This window comes from Coniosporium apollinis, assembly GCF_000281105.1.
Source record: "Coniosporium apollinis CBS 100218 chromosome Unknown supercont1.20, whole genome shotgun sequence".
Lineage (NCBI taxonomy): Eukaryota > Fungi > Ascomycota > Dothideomycetes > Coniosporium > Coniosporium apollinis.
Genome location: NW_006913282.1, coordinates 25,575 through 40,394, shown reverse-complemented (window position 1 = coordinate 40,394; position 14,820 = coordinate 25,575). Strand labels below are relative to the sequence as shown.

General features: G+C 55.3%; 7 protein-coding genes across 7 annotated transcripts; 5 read left to right on the top strand and 2 right to left on the bottom strand.

Annotated features, from left to right (window-relative positions):
* Nucleotides 1-1,166: 1,166 nt before the first annotated feature.
* W97_04489 (6-phosphofructokinase) lies at nt 1,167-3,591 on the top strand (the record flags this gene model as incomplete). The annotated part of the gene is made up of 3 exons (XM_007782379.1): nt 1,167-1,910; nt 1,960-2,440; nt 2,495-3,591. The coding sequence occupies 3 exons, from the start codon at nt 1,167-1,169 to the stop codon at nt 3,589-3,591; spliced, it is 2,322 nt and encodes a 773-aa protein (XP_007780569.1).
* An 808-nt stretch (nt 3,592-4,399) lies between these two features.
* Nucleotides 4,400-5,167, top strand: W97_04488 (uncharacterized protein; the record flags this gene model as incomplete). The annotated part of the gene is made up of 1 exon (XM_007782378.1): nt 4,400-5,167. The coding sequence occupies one exon, from the start codon at nt 4,400-4,402 to the stop codon at nt 5,165-5,167; it is 768 nt and encodes a 255-aa protein (XP_007780568.1).
* A 1,769-nt stretch (nt 5,168-6,936) lies between these two features.
* W97_04487 (uncharacterized protein) lies at nt 6,937-8,121 on the top strand (the record flags this gene model as incomplete). Its single annotated transcript, XM_007782377.1, has 1 exon — nt 6,937-8,121. The coding sequence occupies one exon, from the start codon at nt 6,937-6,939 to the stop codon at nt 8,119-8,121; it is 1,185 nt and encodes a 394-aa protein (XP_007780567.1).
* Nucleotides 8,122-8,356: 235 nt separating this feature from the next.
* Nucleotides 8,357-9,962, bottom strand: W97_04486 (IMP-specific 5'-nucleotidase 1; the record flags this gene model as incomplete). Its single annotated transcript, XM_007782376.1, has 7 exons — nt 8,357-8,604; nt 8,669-8,714; nt 8,771-9,516; nt 9,576-9,738; nt 9,792-9,812; nt 9,866-9,876; nt 9,938-9,962. The coding sequence occupies 7 exons, from the start codon at nt 9,960-9,962 to the stop codon at nt 8,357-8,359; spliced, it is 1,260 nt and encodes a 419-aa protein (XP_007780566.1).
* Nucleotides 9,963-10,301: 339 nt separating this feature from the next.
* Nucleotides 10,302-12,075, top strand: W97_04485 (uncharacterized protein; the record flags this gene model as incomplete). The annotated part of the gene is made up of 3 exons (XM_007782375.1): nt 10,302-10,579; nt 10,636-11,021; nt 11,084-12,075. The coding sequence occupies 3 exons, from the start codon at nt 10,302-10,304 to the stop codon at nt 12,073-12,075; spliced, it is 1,656 nt and encodes a 551-aa protein (XP_007780565.1).
* Nucleotides 12,076-12,611: 536 nt separating this feature from the next.
* On the top strand, nt 12,612-13,307 carry W97_04484 (uncharacterized protein; the record flags this gene model as incomplete). Its single annotated transcript, XM_007782374.1, has 3 exons — nt 12,612-12,707; nt 12,906-13,010; nt 13,095-13,307. The coding sequence occupies 3 exons, from the start codon at nt 12,612-12,614 to the stop codon at nt 13,305-13,307; spliced, it is 414 nt and encodes a 137-aa protein (XP_007780564.1).
* Nucleotides 13,308-14,154: 847 nt separating this feature from the next.
* On the bottom strand, nt 14,155-14,571 carry W97_04483 (cytochrome c oxidase assembly protein cox-16, mitochondrial; the record flags this gene model as incomplete). The annotated part of the gene is made up of 2 exons (XM_007782373.1): nt 14,155-14,235; nt 14,305-14,571. 2 exons carry the CDS (start codon nt 14,569-14,571, stop codon nt 14,155-14,157), a joined length of 348 nt encoding a protein of 115 aa, XP_007780563.1.
* Nucleotides 14,572-14,820: the final 249 nt, after the last annotated feature.

Sequence of the window (14,820 nt, the reverse complement as noted above, 5' to 3'; positions counted from 1 at the left end):
AGGGCGTCTGGAGCAATCGCGTCGCACGACGAGAAGTGTCTGACCCAGTACATAGCCAAGTAATGGAACAATGGGTAACGGGCGGCTAGCCTCCGGTAAACATCCTCAGGTTTCAATCTTCGAAACCTGAAATGTGATTCTCTCCAGCGGAGCTAAATCCTTCGACTCTCCAGGGCAGGCTGGCTGATAATCCGTACTAACGGCTTCTGTTGCAACTCACGGTTTAGGCGAATCTGCACGGCTCGATGTAGCAAGCATGCGGTATCCTAGCGTTCAACAAGGGGTATACGTTGTAATATACATCGATGAGATACACCACAGCTCTTCCTGTGCTCGAACGAGGATACCAGGTGACTTACAGACGGGCCAATTGATCGAGCAAGTGGTCGGATATCCATAGAGGAATGCTCTATCTTTTTCCATCCGGAGTGTACATTCGTCAGGCCTCCAAATTCAGAGTTCGATATGCTGGATACCGGCGAGTCGAAAGTTGCACTTCTGGGTCACCAGTCAGTTGAGGTGGATAGCCCTACTATAGTGTTGCCAGACCTTCAGAAGCTAAGCTTTGCACATCACCGTAGTCTCTACGATTGAATATTGAATATCGCTTGAGCCCTTGAAGTCGTCCGCTTTTCGACCGATATATATGGCTGAGTTCCCCTATGACTCCTCGGAATAGGGAACTGTGCATAAGTGATCTGCGAAGTGGAAAACAGGGTCGACGGTGCCGACGCAGTAGACACTCTGTTGATATTGCATCTGACACCAGCATCTCTTCCGTAGATGCGTGGTTCCTCTGCTCGTATGTACGGGTACAACAGGGACCACCTAATCTCAGCTAGCCCCCACTTAAAGGCTATGTATCTACGGTATCTTATCGAGCCGCGTCGGTGGCGAAAGCCTGTGCGCTTCCCGCTCCAGCTTGGGAGAGCTGTGACTCCAGCTGCTCAGGCCACCGCTGCCCCACCTTGCTTTTCCGCTTGTCAGGAACAAATATCTATCCCGCCTGCTCTCTACAGCTTCATGTACCTATTCTCACATACAAACCAGTTCCAAAACCCAAGTATCTTTGGGCTTGAGCGTCCTGCACGAACCTTGGAGCTTTACTTGACTCCTCTCACTCTGCTACCCCTCCAACAACCAAACAAGCTCCCAGAATACAAACAATGTCTCCAGACGCGCCGCCGCCGCCCCTCGAGGGCAAAAAGCGCCGTATCGCGGTGATGACTAGCGGTGGCGATGCCCCAGGTATGAACGGAGCCGTACGCGCCGTCGTGCGGATGTCCATCGCCCAGGGCTGCGAGGCCTACGCCGTCTACGAAGGCTACGAAGGGCTTGTCCAAGGCGGAGACATGATCAGGGAGATGAAGTGGGATGATGTTCGAGGCTTCCTCTCCGAAGGCGGTACCATGATTGGCACGGCACGCTGCATGTCCTTCAAAGAGCGCTGGGGACGGTTAAAGGCAGCGAAGAACATGGTGGTCAAGGGAATCGACGCTCTGATTGTCTGCGGAGGAGACGGCAGCTTGACTGGCGCGGACCTCTTCAGGTCAGAATGGCCCAGCTTGATGGACGAGTTAGTCGAGAAGAAGGAGCTTACCGCGGAGCAAGTCGAGCCGTTCAAGCACCTCAACATTGTCGGTATGGTCGGCTCGATAGACAATGACATGGCCATGACGGACGCGACGATTGGCTGTTACTCATCCCTCGATCGTATTTGCGAGTCCGTCGATTGGATAGATGCCACGGCCGAGTCACATCAGAGAGCTTTTGTGGTCGAAGTCATGGGCAGGCATTGCGGCTGGCTGGCCCTCATGGCTGGCATCAGCTGCGGCGCTGACTTTGTGGTCATCCCGGAGAACCCCCCCAGTGGGAACTGGGAGGAGGAGATGTGCAAAGTTATCAAGAAGGTACGGATTCTTACCCACCTCGATGACACATCAAGCTAACACACTCAAGCACCGAGACCTAGGCAAGCGGAAGACAATCGTGATAGTGGCAGAAGGAGCCATTGACACGAACCTAAAAAAGATTCCATGCACCGTGATCAAAGACCTCCTTACGAACAAACTCCACCTTGATACCAGAATCACCACGCTCGGCCACACACAGCGCGGAGGCTCGCCATGCGCGTACGACCGCATGCTGGCTACCTTGCAGGGCGCAGAAGCTGTAAAAGCCGTTCTAGAAGCCACGCCGTCAACCCCAAGCCCCGTCATCTCCATCGTCGAGAACAAGATCGTTCGCAAACCTCTGCTGGAGGCAGTCAAGCAGACCCAAGAAGTCGCGAAGGCCATAGAAGCGAAGGACTTTGCTCGCGCTATGAGCCTACGGGATGCTGAGTTTACTGAGTACTTTGAGGCGTTCAAGATCACAACCGCTACCGTCCAGCCTCAGATGATGCTCCCCCCGGAGAAGAGGATGCGCATAGGCATCATGCGTAAGTAACTGTCAGCTCACCAAATTTCTCCTGCCATGTCTGACTTCGCGCCAGACGTCGGAGCCCCTGCTGCAGGCATGAATCCTGCAACCCGCGCCGCTGTCGCATACTGTTTCGCCAGAGGACACACTCCAGTCATGATCCATAACGGCTTCCCCGGGCTGTGCAGGCACCACGACGACCAGCCTATTGGTGCAGTGCGGGATGTCTCCTGGCTAGACGCTGAGGCCTGGGCGAGCGAGGGCGGATCGGAGATCGGTACGAACCGCGGCCTACCCTCCGAAGACATCGAGACGACCGCGATGTGCTTCACTAAGTACAACATCCAGGGGCTGTTCATCGTTGGCGGCTTCGAGGCCTTCAGATCAGTCAGCGAGCTCCGCAAAGCGAGAGCGTACTACAGCTCCTTCAAGATCCCCATGGTTATCCTTCCCGCGACCGTCAGCAACAATGTCCCAGGGACCGAGTACTCGCTTGGCAGCGACACGTGCCTCAACTCGCTGATCGAGTACTGCGACGTGCTACGTCAATCCGCCTCGTCGTCTCGGCGCTGCGCCTTCGTCGTCGAGACTCAGGGCGGCGCATCCGGCTACGTCGCCACCATCACAGGCTTGTCTATCGGCGCAGTCGCGGTCTACACGCCCGAAGAAGGCATCAACATCAAGATGCTCGACCGCGACATCGACTACCTCCGCGAGTCCTTCGCAAAAGACCGGGGTCAGAACCGCGCGGGCAAGATCATCCTGCGCAACGAGAAGGCGTCGAAGATCTACACGACCGAGGTCATCGCGGGCATGATCGCCGAGGAGGCAAAGGGCCGCTTCGAGTGCAAGCCCGCCATCCCGGGCCACTTCCAGCAGGGCAACCGCCCGTCGCCCATGGATCGTATCAGGGCCACAAGGTTCGGCATCAAGAGTCTGCAGCATCTGGAGACCTTCGCGGAGATGGGCAAGAACGAGATCGCGGACGATCCGATGAGCACGACGGTTATTGGCGTCGTTGGGGCGAAGGTCAGATTTAGTCCTATGGAGGAAGTTGAGAGGAGAGGCACGGATTGGGCGAATCGGAGGCCGAAGGATGAGTTCTGGAGGGAACTGAAGGGCATTGTCGACACGTTGAGCGGGCGGAGGAACTTGCATCCCGTGGTGTAGGTGAAAACACGGTGGCGGTTGTCTCTCTTCTTTTTACTTTCCCTCTTTGCGAACGGATCGGTTCTGGCTCTCCTCCCGAAGCCTGCGTGAGGGTATCATATTCAGATTGAAGCGGTGGGACGGTACTATAACCCACGGGCAGCGACATGAATTGTCTATGAGAGGTTTCCATGACGCGAAGATCATTTGCCTGCACGCTACCAAGTTCGTTCTGTCAAGCGAGCAAGAGAGGCTCGTATAAAGCGCCCGGAGAGTCTTTCCAGCTTTATACATAAGCCGGAGATACTGTTTAGTCGGCTTATGCATTCGCACCTAGACGACGCGACACGGCATCCCGCGGTAAAAGGCTGGGAACGGCAGCTGTGTAGGTGGCGCTGCCACAATCTCGCCTGGGCAGGGCCCAAGCCGCCCCTCGACGCGCTAGAGTCGCGAACTCCCGCCAGTTCTTGCCCCGGCCCTCTGGCTGTTTTGCCCTTGTGGCGCTCCCCCCGCAAGCGCCTCCTGCCAGGGAGCCAGGATACACGTTGTAGAAACGGCTATTTTCGCTCCCAGTCAGCAAACGGGCCGTGTGCATGCATCCTGTGAACCACAACAGCGTCACTCCCTATCGCAGGGGCTCTCTTCTGTGCCACTCTTTATCTGCAGACGTCCTGCGACTACTGTTTCACCTGTCGTGCGCTCAATTGCCTCTTTGCCCTCGTCAATCGCCCCACAATCTGACAGGAAGTAACGCTCACTCCATTCTTCTTCCTACGACGTCCATTGACAGCTTCCCCTGACGACTCGAGCACCTTCTATCATCAACAACATGTCACCCAGATTCACACTCCTTGATCTCAAGCCAATCGACTTCTCCCTCACAGCAGGCACCAACATCCCTTCACCGCCAGCCTCGCCCATAATCCCACGCCCGCCAACGCCTGGCGGCGGTCCGCTATCCTCACACCCTACCTCTCCTTCTTCTTTTCACATCCCCGGCGCCTACCCAACAACACCTCCAGTCAATCGCGCACGCACATCACCGATTGACCGAAGCCCGTCGGCGAGCCCAAAGCCCTATCGAGCTCCCTCGCCCATCTCTCCCTCCAATATGCCCGGCTACCTCAGCCCAGCGGCAACGATATCGACGGACGCAACTAGCAACAGCAACAGCAGGTCAGAGATGAAGCGCCCGTCCTCAGTCCGCAAGTTCCTCAGCCTCCAGCGCCTCCGCATGAACAGCCACAACAACTCCACGGACTCCGTGCCCTCTCCACGCACACCAAGCGGCGAATCACCGTCCGAATCTCCCACCGCAAGCAGCGTTGTCAGCCGCCCGAGCATAGCCAGGCGGAAGAGCGGGAGCTGGTTCAACTCGGGCAGGAGACGCAGTGGTTTCTTCGGCCGTGTGGACGAGGCGGACATCGTTGCGCAGGAAGACAAACGGGTGGATAGCTTCAACAGCTCGCCGCAGCTCGGTGCGTATACTTCGAGTCCGATTAGGAGTGAGCCATCGCCGCCGAGATTGCCGGAGCTGGGGAGTTTGGAGACGGGAGGGAGTTTGGGTGGGGAGGACATGTTTAAGAATATTGGGTGATCTGGTGCTGTGCGTTGATGGCTGGCCAAGAAGGCCTATTCTTGAACAAATCGTACACAACAACGACTAAACACGCGGAGAGCCTGTGTTCATAGCCCTGCTACTAGTATGGCGGCGTTGAGCGCTTGCAGCCAGCCGATAGTCCTGGAGCACAAGGACCTGGCACATGATTGGATCGGCACGGGGAACGCGGCTTAGCTGGCATGGCTGGAAACTCGCACATACCCCCTAATGTCATATTGACGAGCATACAGAGACGTAGCTTGCTTTCTATATTGCACATCCTTTACGATCCTCATGTCTTACCTAAGTCCTCTCTCGATCCATCACGCGGGCAGGCAGTTGGGCGTTACTCGTGGCGGTAGAGGTAGCTCATACATACCTTTACTTAGCTGCGTAACTGGAAGCCTGTATGGTCGAGTATGGGGATTGCTCTATAAGAACACACCAATCTAACGTTGTGCTACAAGTCTCTGCTTTCACTTGGAACTTTCATGTCAGCTATTCGTACATTAATTGCAATAGCATTACAACCCGTTTTGTAAAGCGCTCCTGCGTATTGTCACTAGATGCTGATGCAATTTTAATGCTCGTTTCCATCATCTTTGCCTGCGCCGTGCATTCCCTGCCGCAAGAGCATCCGAACGGCGCAGCTTTTCTTTGCGATCGTCGATGCGGTTCCGCGGTCGCATCACATGTACTTCTGGATTGATCACTTCCATGGTACTAGTGGCCGCCAAAGGTGAGTCACAGCTGGTAAGTGGCACCAAAACGTCCTCGCTGGGATGCCATAATACCAATCTTTTCATTCAAATCGCTGCAACCCTGTGAAGTAGGGCTTCTTAATATGCTTCAGTTATCACTATCCTATAGCGGCTCAAATCGCGACGTGAAGAACAGAACCATCTTGTTACGGAAAAGGTGTCTGCATCGTGGCTGGGAGAGGTAACGTCTATCGTCAACGTTGTGGGGTCCTACAACCGTGGGTCGCTAAGTTCCGAACCACTTTTCAAAAAAGTACAATAACCAAACAACAAAATTTGGATCAATCCGCTCAGACACGAGTGATGCGAAATGTTCTGGAAGCTGTACCTACGCCTTTAAGAATGCTGCACCGCGCTCCCGAAATCTGCTTTCCCTTAGCTGCACTTTCAAGTACACTACGCGGTAGTATCTCAAAGCACTATACATACACCATCATCACAACTCAAAATCTTCATCAATATCGCAAGACCAAGCACGTTAGACAATCAAAGATGGCAAACATCTTCAAGAAGCTAGGCAAGTGCCTTACACGCCGGTTCAGCAGCAGGCCCACTGCAGCACCAACTAGCAAGAATGCTTTCTGTCGCCCCACCTCGGCCATCTGGGCTCAGGAAGAGCCGTATGAAGTCCTCGACATAGAGGCGCAGACTAAGGAGTACTATGAAAAGCTGAGAAGAAAGACTATGTAAATTGTAAGCATTGCTCAGAAAAGTCGAGACTCAAGATCTGACATGATGATAGGAAATCGGAGAAGCCATGCCGCTGCTCGGTTTCTAGAGCAGCCCTGGCTGCAGTAGTTTGATGATGGTGGAATTTTGTGATGAATATGGCGTCGGGAGACGCCGTAAGCTTCATCCATCTTGTCGTTGTAAAAGCTTTGAGGCATGAAACACCATCGGATCCGGCACCACCTCGGCATCCCCGCAACGTCATCGCGCATTCTCCCTCGGAGCTTGAGCTTCATCAAAAGGTGCCTCTGCCACCAGCAACACAAAACCACACCAATGGCACCAACACGAATAGCAAAGTCCGCCGCCAGGCCTCTCCTCACCTCCTCATCCACCAACCTCACCACCTGCACACAAACCCGCCTCATATCCGCCTACGGCTACGAGCAAGCCCGCGCGCTCATCTTCCGCAAATACGGCGAGCCCGCCGACGCCCTCAGCCTGCACACCCACTCCATCAGCCCCGCGCACTCCAAAAACCTCACCCTGCGCTTCCTCGCCTCCCCCATCAATCCCGCCGACATAAACCAAATCCAAGGCGTATACCCCTCCAAACCGACCTTCACAACCAGCCTGGGGACATCCGACCCCGTCGCCGTCGCCGGAAACGAAGGCGTCGCAGAAGTCATCGCGGTCGGCAGCGGCGTCAAGAGCGTCCAAAGGGGCGACTGGGTGATACAGAAGACGCCTGGCTTCGGGACATGGCGCACACACGCGCAATGCGACGAGAGCAACCTCCTCAAGATCGACGACAAGTCCGGCCTCTCGCCCGTGCAGGTCGGGACGGTTAGCGTCAATCCTTGCACCGCGTACCGCATGCTGCGCGACTTTGCAGCCCTGAAAGAAGGCGACTGGTTCATCCAGAACGGGGCGAATTCCGGCGTCGGACGGGCCGCGATACAGCTGGGGCGGCTATGGGGGTATAAGAGCATCAACGTGATACGGCAGCGGCCACAGGGCGTCGAAGACCTAAAAACCGAGCTAAAGGAGCTGGGCGCAGATGTCGTGGTCACGGACGAGGAGCTCCAGAGCCGCGAGTTCCGGGACCGGGTGAAAGAAGTCACGCACGGCGGCCGAGAAGAGGTCAAGCTGGGCCTCAACTGCGTAGGCGGCAAAGCAGCCACCTCCCTCGCAAAGACGCTATCCGAAGGCGGCCATCTCGTCACGTACGGCGCGATGGCGAAGCAGCCGACGGAGGTGCCGGCCAGCTTGCTCATCTTCAAGGATATACACTTCGATGGGTTTTGGGTGAGTCGGTGGAGCGAGCGGAATCCCGAGGAGAAGAAGAGGACGGTCGAGCATGTGCTGCAGTTGACGCGGGAGGGGAAGTTTAGGGATGTGCCGTGGCAGAAGGTCGAGTGGGAGTGGGAGACGAAGCAGGAGACGCTTGTGGAGGCGGTTAGGGGGACGTTGGAAGGGTTCAGGAAAGGGAAGGGGGTTTTTGTTTTTGGGAAAACGTAGGTAGCTTGAGGGCTAAAATAGAAACTCGTCCTCGTTTTGTTCGCCTTTTGATTATGTTGAACCCTGCTTTGCAACAGCTATGATATTGTGGCCGGATCGGGAACACACTGAAAAAACAATCGAGGTTTTACTGTCGGAAAAGTACCTATCAACACTATCTAACACCGCATGTACTAGTCAAAAGCTCAGAGTGGTATCAGAAACACAGCGAACATAGCCCGTCCAATAGTCGCACCTATTGAATCTTTCTCTGCACAACCTCATCCAACTCCGCCAGCTCATCCAGCAGCTGAATCGTCTCCGTCGGATTCGCGATCCAAGCCGTCGTAGCCGCCAAGCGAGCCTTGAAGTCGTTGGCGCCGGCAGACAGGAACTGGTCGCCGACGTGCAGGGTCTTGCTGCCCTCGATGCCGCCGAAGAAGCGCTGGCAGGCGAGCACGCCCCAGGACTTGTCGCCGATGTCGATGAAGACGTCGTTGCCGCCTGGAAGTGTTAGTGCGGCTTCATAACGGAGCGAGGGATAGGAAACAGAAGGAAGGGGCAGTACCGTTGAAGGCGCAGAAGGGGAGGCGGCGGCCGACTTCTGACATCTCCTGAGCGGGACGTTAGTTCTGTCAAGCTTGGTAGATTGAGAGAGAAATAGCTGTACCAGTATCTTCTGCGCCACCAACACTGTCTCCTCCAACTGCTCCCTCGCAAGCTTGCTCCCCACAGCCGGCACGATCCCCACCGCGCGCTCCTTCCGCAGCACCTGCGCCTGCAGCCGCATGTTCTTGATGCAATCCTTCAGCGCCACCTCCGCCACATCCAACAGCGCATCAATATCCTGCTCAAGCCACAGCGCCATCTCCGGCAGCACCCACTCCTCGCGCGGCACAAACTCCAGCAGATCCGGATGGTCCCTGTTGAACTTGAAGAGGTAGTTACTCTCGCCCCCAAGCACGACCAGATTCTGCTTCAGCGCCAGCGGCAAGTCCGACGCATGGACCGCATCCAGCAATCCGTGCAACCGTCCATAATACTTCTTGCCGTCCGTATACCCCGCCGCGGTCACGATCCCGACCTTCGTCCCCGCGCGCATCAGCCGCAGTATCCGTGGTATGACGACGTTGTCCGCCGTGAGGCTTTCCCCGTCGTCATACAGCGTGACATCGCCGTCAAAGGTCACGAGCTCGAGCGGGCCGCTGCGTACGAGCGACATGACTTGCGCGGTGTTGAGGATCAGGCGGATGTCGTTGAAGGAGGGGGGCACGAAGCGGCGGTAGCTGATGAAGCGGCGCGAATCTTGGTATATGAAGGCGTCGTGGAGGGGGAGGGGCGTGAAGAATATGCCGACGGAGGGGACGAGGAGCTTCAGTTTGGAGTGCGCATGGGTGCCGGCTTTTTGGTGGGCGACTGTCTGGAGTCAGGGATGGTTTGTAGGGTGAGGCCCCGTTGGGAGGATGGAAACTGACTGTGGTCGTTGATGAGCTCCTCAACATCTCGCATGATCTCTGCGTAGCGGCGGTGGGCCCCAGCTGCCATCTGGTCGACGGACTCGCGCCGGGGCTCGAATACCGCCGTCGGCTGCGAGTGCAGCACGAAGGGCACAGCTAGCAGGCCTTTGACCCATTCTATCTGCAGAAGAATCAGCGTCTGGAGCATCTATCAGGGGTTACCAAGGGGCATACCAGTTGATCACGGCGATGTGTCTACCAGCCTTGTCAGCAGCTCCAGGTGGAAAGGGGAGTTGGATGAAACGCACCTTCAGTGCATCTGTAGGTTCTGTCAGTTCTTCTGAAGCTGTACTGACGCAAGGCGAAAGGAATGACCATACACTCGACTCTGTATCTGGTTGTCATGGCGGGCAATTTGGTAGAGAAGAGAGGAGGAACAGCGACGGCAGTGTTTGTGTCACATGCGAGGGTGGGCTGTCATGCGCTAAGCTGTTATGCGTTAAGCTATCGATGTCGGGAAGAGCCGCCATACGCTAAAACCAACCCAGTCGCGTTCCTGCAGGGAAACCTAATCCTTGCGGGGCAGCTGTCCATAGCCTACAAGCTTCACCATATCGAATGCTTACAGAGCGCAAGCTACACCTGATATCCCACAGCACTTGCTGGCTGGTATCGCGCCCTCTTGGATGATATATGGTTTAGTACAACCCAATACAGCTACGAATATCCCCACCTATCCCCTAAATGAACACCACCGAGTCCTCAACAATCCAGCTCTCGCTGCGACCAGCGATTGCAGAGAATAACGGCGCCCATACCCTCGCCGAGCAGATCTGGCGCATCAATGCTGAGCGTGGCCACTTCCGCAGTGTGACCGAAGAGGGCCTGCGCCGGGAGATTGAGGCGCAAGAAGCCGGATTGGTGGAGACGACCGAGGAGAACGACAAGGAAGAGGAGGAGGACAAGGTGCACACGCGCGAAGGACTGGCAGCCGCGCGGCTGGAGTTGATCCGCTATGTAGGGTATGCTGCTTCCGCTGCTGCTTCCGTCCGGACGAGCTGCACTGACGCAAGCGCAGCCAGGCTTACCAGGAAGCCGCCATGGCCCTCGATATGATTTCGCTCCTGCTCTCCAAAGATGCGCCCGCGCAGGGCACCCAGTCCATGTCGCCAGCCCTCAAAAGCCTCGTTCCGCCTGGCACCATACACTACGAGAAGTGGCCACCCACACAGCGTACGAATGCAGAGCTGCGGAACGAAGACGTCGTGACCAAGGGCTGGAAGATGCAGAGTCTCAACGCGGCGGCTGACTCACTGCTCGTGGGTGCAGCAAGGCTCGAAAAGGAGGTCAAGAAGGAGACGAAGTATTGGGAGCAGGTGCTTTCGCTCAGCCGAGAAGGGTGGGCTATACGTCGGGTTCCCCAGCAGAAGAACGTTTTGGGTGTGCAGATTGGATGCGTAGATGGTATGTCAAGCACGCTCGGAGCTTTCATGGTGGTGATATGCAGCCTAACTATATGTTTCTAGCCGCGCCTCGCTTCAAAAGCCGCGGCTTCTCGGCTTTGCGTAGCAACGATGAAGGCGACATCATCCTCGACGAAGCTCTCACACAGCGTCCCGAGGCCATTCGCGTCCGCATACGCCACCAGGACAAGATCATCGGCTCCTCGCGGCTCGCTGCGATAGATACAAAGGCACAAGCCCCGGTCGAGGAGCTCGTCCACAGAGCTCGCGACACTCTGTTTGAACAAGAGCTCTACCAGGAAATGATCTTAGAGGCGCGGCAGCTGCATGGCTACTACATCGAGACTCGAGACGGAGTCATAAATGTACCCGCCAAGTCGCCGAAAGCGAGTAACACAATACCCGACGGCTCCAAGGAAGTAACAGAACATATCCTGATAGACAAGGTCTACCTGGATGAGACGCTCGATGACTACGACGGCCACACCCAGGACGCCTTTGCCGAGCGAGTCGCACTCGCGCTCCGCGTACTCCTCGCGCACGGCTACCGCCAGCGGCTGCACCTCCGCTCACAGGTCCCGCCCCCGATGACCGATAAAGAGCGCAAGCCGCCCGTAACGGCAATACTGCGTCCGTTGTTAACAGTGCTGCAACACTGGAGGGATGTCGGTCTGTTGCGGGAGTATCTCAAGACGACCTGTACAGCGCGTAAAGAGGCGGGCGCCGAGGCGTCATTCACCCTTCGGGCAGGCGGTCCTAACCTTGCCGCTATGGAATCGGAAGCGCAATCAACCGCGGATGCTGTTGTTGGTAGTATTACGGGCCCGCTCGAGACGGAAGCGACGTTACGTGTGCCGGAGCAGAACTTCAAGATCACGCTACGTACGTATCTGGGGCCCCCGAGTTTTGGGAGTGAGTTCAGGATCAGTGCTGTAGGGGAGTCTGGCGCCGCGAAGGGCAAGGGAGACCGCTCTTTCGAGAACTTTGGGAAGTTGGAGAGATTTCTGGATAGTCGGGTCAAGGGTGCCATCAGTGCTCCGAGGCAGGAGGAATAGATGTGGCACCAGTAATGGGCCTAACCTTACGTAGCTTGAATGGTAACTAGAACCTGTTCGTACTGTAGCACTTTGATGGGCGCTTGCGAATCTTGTAAAGGCTTCCATCAATCGAGCATGGCGCGTTCTAGTAGAAGAGTACCGTGAAGCGGTTAACGCACTATGAGTATACAGAAAGTTGCATGAGAACACCAACCCTGGAAGGCTCACCGTGCATCCTACGAAGTCCCTCGTCACACTCACGTCGGGACTGTTTTTCGTGCTGACATGCCAATATGTTTGGAACATGGTCTGAACATCTTTGGGGCCTCTCCTCGTTTGCGTTGTTCTACGGAAAACCCTCATAGTTGCCCTTTTGGGACGCGTCCCCGGAACCTTGATCAGGCCAACCTAAGGCGAACCCAGATCTCAAGTCTGGAGCAAAAGCGAAAACCCGTTCTGAACATTCCAACCGGTCTCTGGAAGATTCATAAGTTTTGTTGAAAAGAGAGCTCCGGCTGTTGCTACGGCCGATTGTTCTGCAGAATCTGTTCAGGATGTTGCAGGCTCGGCCTGTGTTACAAACCTCGACCTCTGCTCAATTGGACAACAGAGAGTATCACGAGCGCTTTATGCGGGAAGCTATTCGAATGGTAAGTAACATCTGTTGTGTTTCCGCGTGGCTCCAGATGTTTCTTCATTAAAGACTCTCTGTCTCCGTTATCCAAATTTTATCGTTCTAGCTAGTCAACGCGGTCAAAATCTGACCGTTTATTTCATGATGTATCAATCCTTCCGCCCATTTTAAATAGTAGTTCTGGACCATCTCATGCGCATGTTGATTCCACAAGGCAGAGCTGGCCCTCGCAAACGACGAAACTCCCGTCGGCTGCGTCTTCGTCCGCAACGGCGCCGTAATCGGCAGAGGCATGAACGACACGAACAGAGCTCTAAACGTAAGCCAGCACCCCTACATCGAGCTAGGAGGCACAGCCCAGCAACCAGTCCAAGTCACAACGTATCTAACCGGAGATTTGAAGGGTACACGGCATGCAGAATTCGTAGCTTTGTCTCAAATCCTGGCCGAGCACCCCATCAGCATCTTGAAGGAGACGGATCTGTATGTTACGGTGGAGCCGTGCGTTATGTGTGCTTCGGCGCTTCGGCAGTTTGGCATCAGGGCTGTGTATTTTGGGTGCTGGAATGAGAGATTTGGGGGCACTGGGGGAGTATTGAATGTGCATAACGAGTAAGTCACCCTTTGGTTTTCAGACGAGGACTGGTCATCAGCTCGGAACATCAGATTGTCCCCAGAGGGCGTCAGCTTCTGGGACAATGACAGTCAGTAGAGACGAGATTGATAGTAGGAAGCTGTTGCTAACGTGTGTTGTGGGCGGCAGTCCAGGCGTCGATAAATCCTACCCGGTCTATGGAGGTATCTTCCGGGAAGAAGCCATCATGCTGCTGAGGAAGTTTTATGTTCAGGAGAATGAAAAAGGTGTGTCGACTTCAGGACACATTGTTGCGAGGCGGCACCGGCTAATGCGGACGCTGTAGCTCCAGAACCGAAGCAGAAGAAGACGCGAGAATTGAAAACGGAGATATTGCCGCTTGATGTGTTAACGCCAAGTATTAATTCAAAAGCACGGCATGTGGTATCTGGTGAGCCATGAGGAGCACTACAGTCGCATATAAGAATAGAAAGCAGAATATGGTGCCCATAACACAATCCCCATTGCTCGCAGGCTGCAACCACTCACGAACTCTGAAGGTTAGAAGATGGTGAGTCCCGACCCTCCAACTAGCTAGGTATTATAGCTCGTCGAAATCGAGGCATCCAGTGCGTCCGGCGTATTCCCGGCTTGCCTGTCCTCAATTCGTATAATGAATGTGACACATTTATCGCACGTCTGGCATGGATTAGACGTACCAGTGTGGCGGCTGTGATGCTTTTACGCTTCCAAGCCAGCCGATGCCATTGTGAATAAAAGAGTGTCCGAGGAGTGTCGATATACCAACGCCAAGCTCCAGTTCCATGCACCATACGCGCCTCGACACCGACACAATGCAGATACCAGCTGTCAAACAACATTCTGATGCTCATAGAATCCCATCGTGCTCGCCCTTTAGCCGCTTTACTCGCTTCTGTTCCCAGTCGTCGAGATCCTTCGCAGCCAGTCTCTGTACATCAAGACCATCAGCAAACGCGAATCCGAAAATGTTGCTGACACTTCTTCTGGATGTACTCACGTAGTACTCCTCCTTCATATCCACCTTCCTCCGGTCCTTCCCTATGCCCAGCTCCTCCTCTTTGCTCATTTGCCGCACCTTGCGGTCATGCCTCTCGTATCTCAGCGCCGCCGCAGGCGTAAGGAAGAAGCTCCCAGCAACCATCGTAACAATGAAAGGCAGGCCAAATAAGGCGAATGGGTGCTTCCGTAGAAGAGCGCGATAGCGGGCTGGTAGCGTATTGGACGCCGAAGAGGGGCGGAAAGGTTTGGCCTGGAATGTCGGCATCTTGATAGTAAATAACTCGGTTTCAGCTGAGGCGTCCTCTGGCAGAGGCCAAATTCCTTGGATCTTTCGTGAAATCTGATGCTGCTCGGGCGGCTGCGTTGCGGAGGTTTAGAGGCGGACCGTTCCGTCACCAACCCTGATCATGTGACGTCGTGAAGTCGTGCCTTAGGTGGCAAGCGCGTGCCTCATCCCCACATCAATACTGGCAACTCCAACCATGTCCAGCAGGCTACGATGATAATGCTCCCT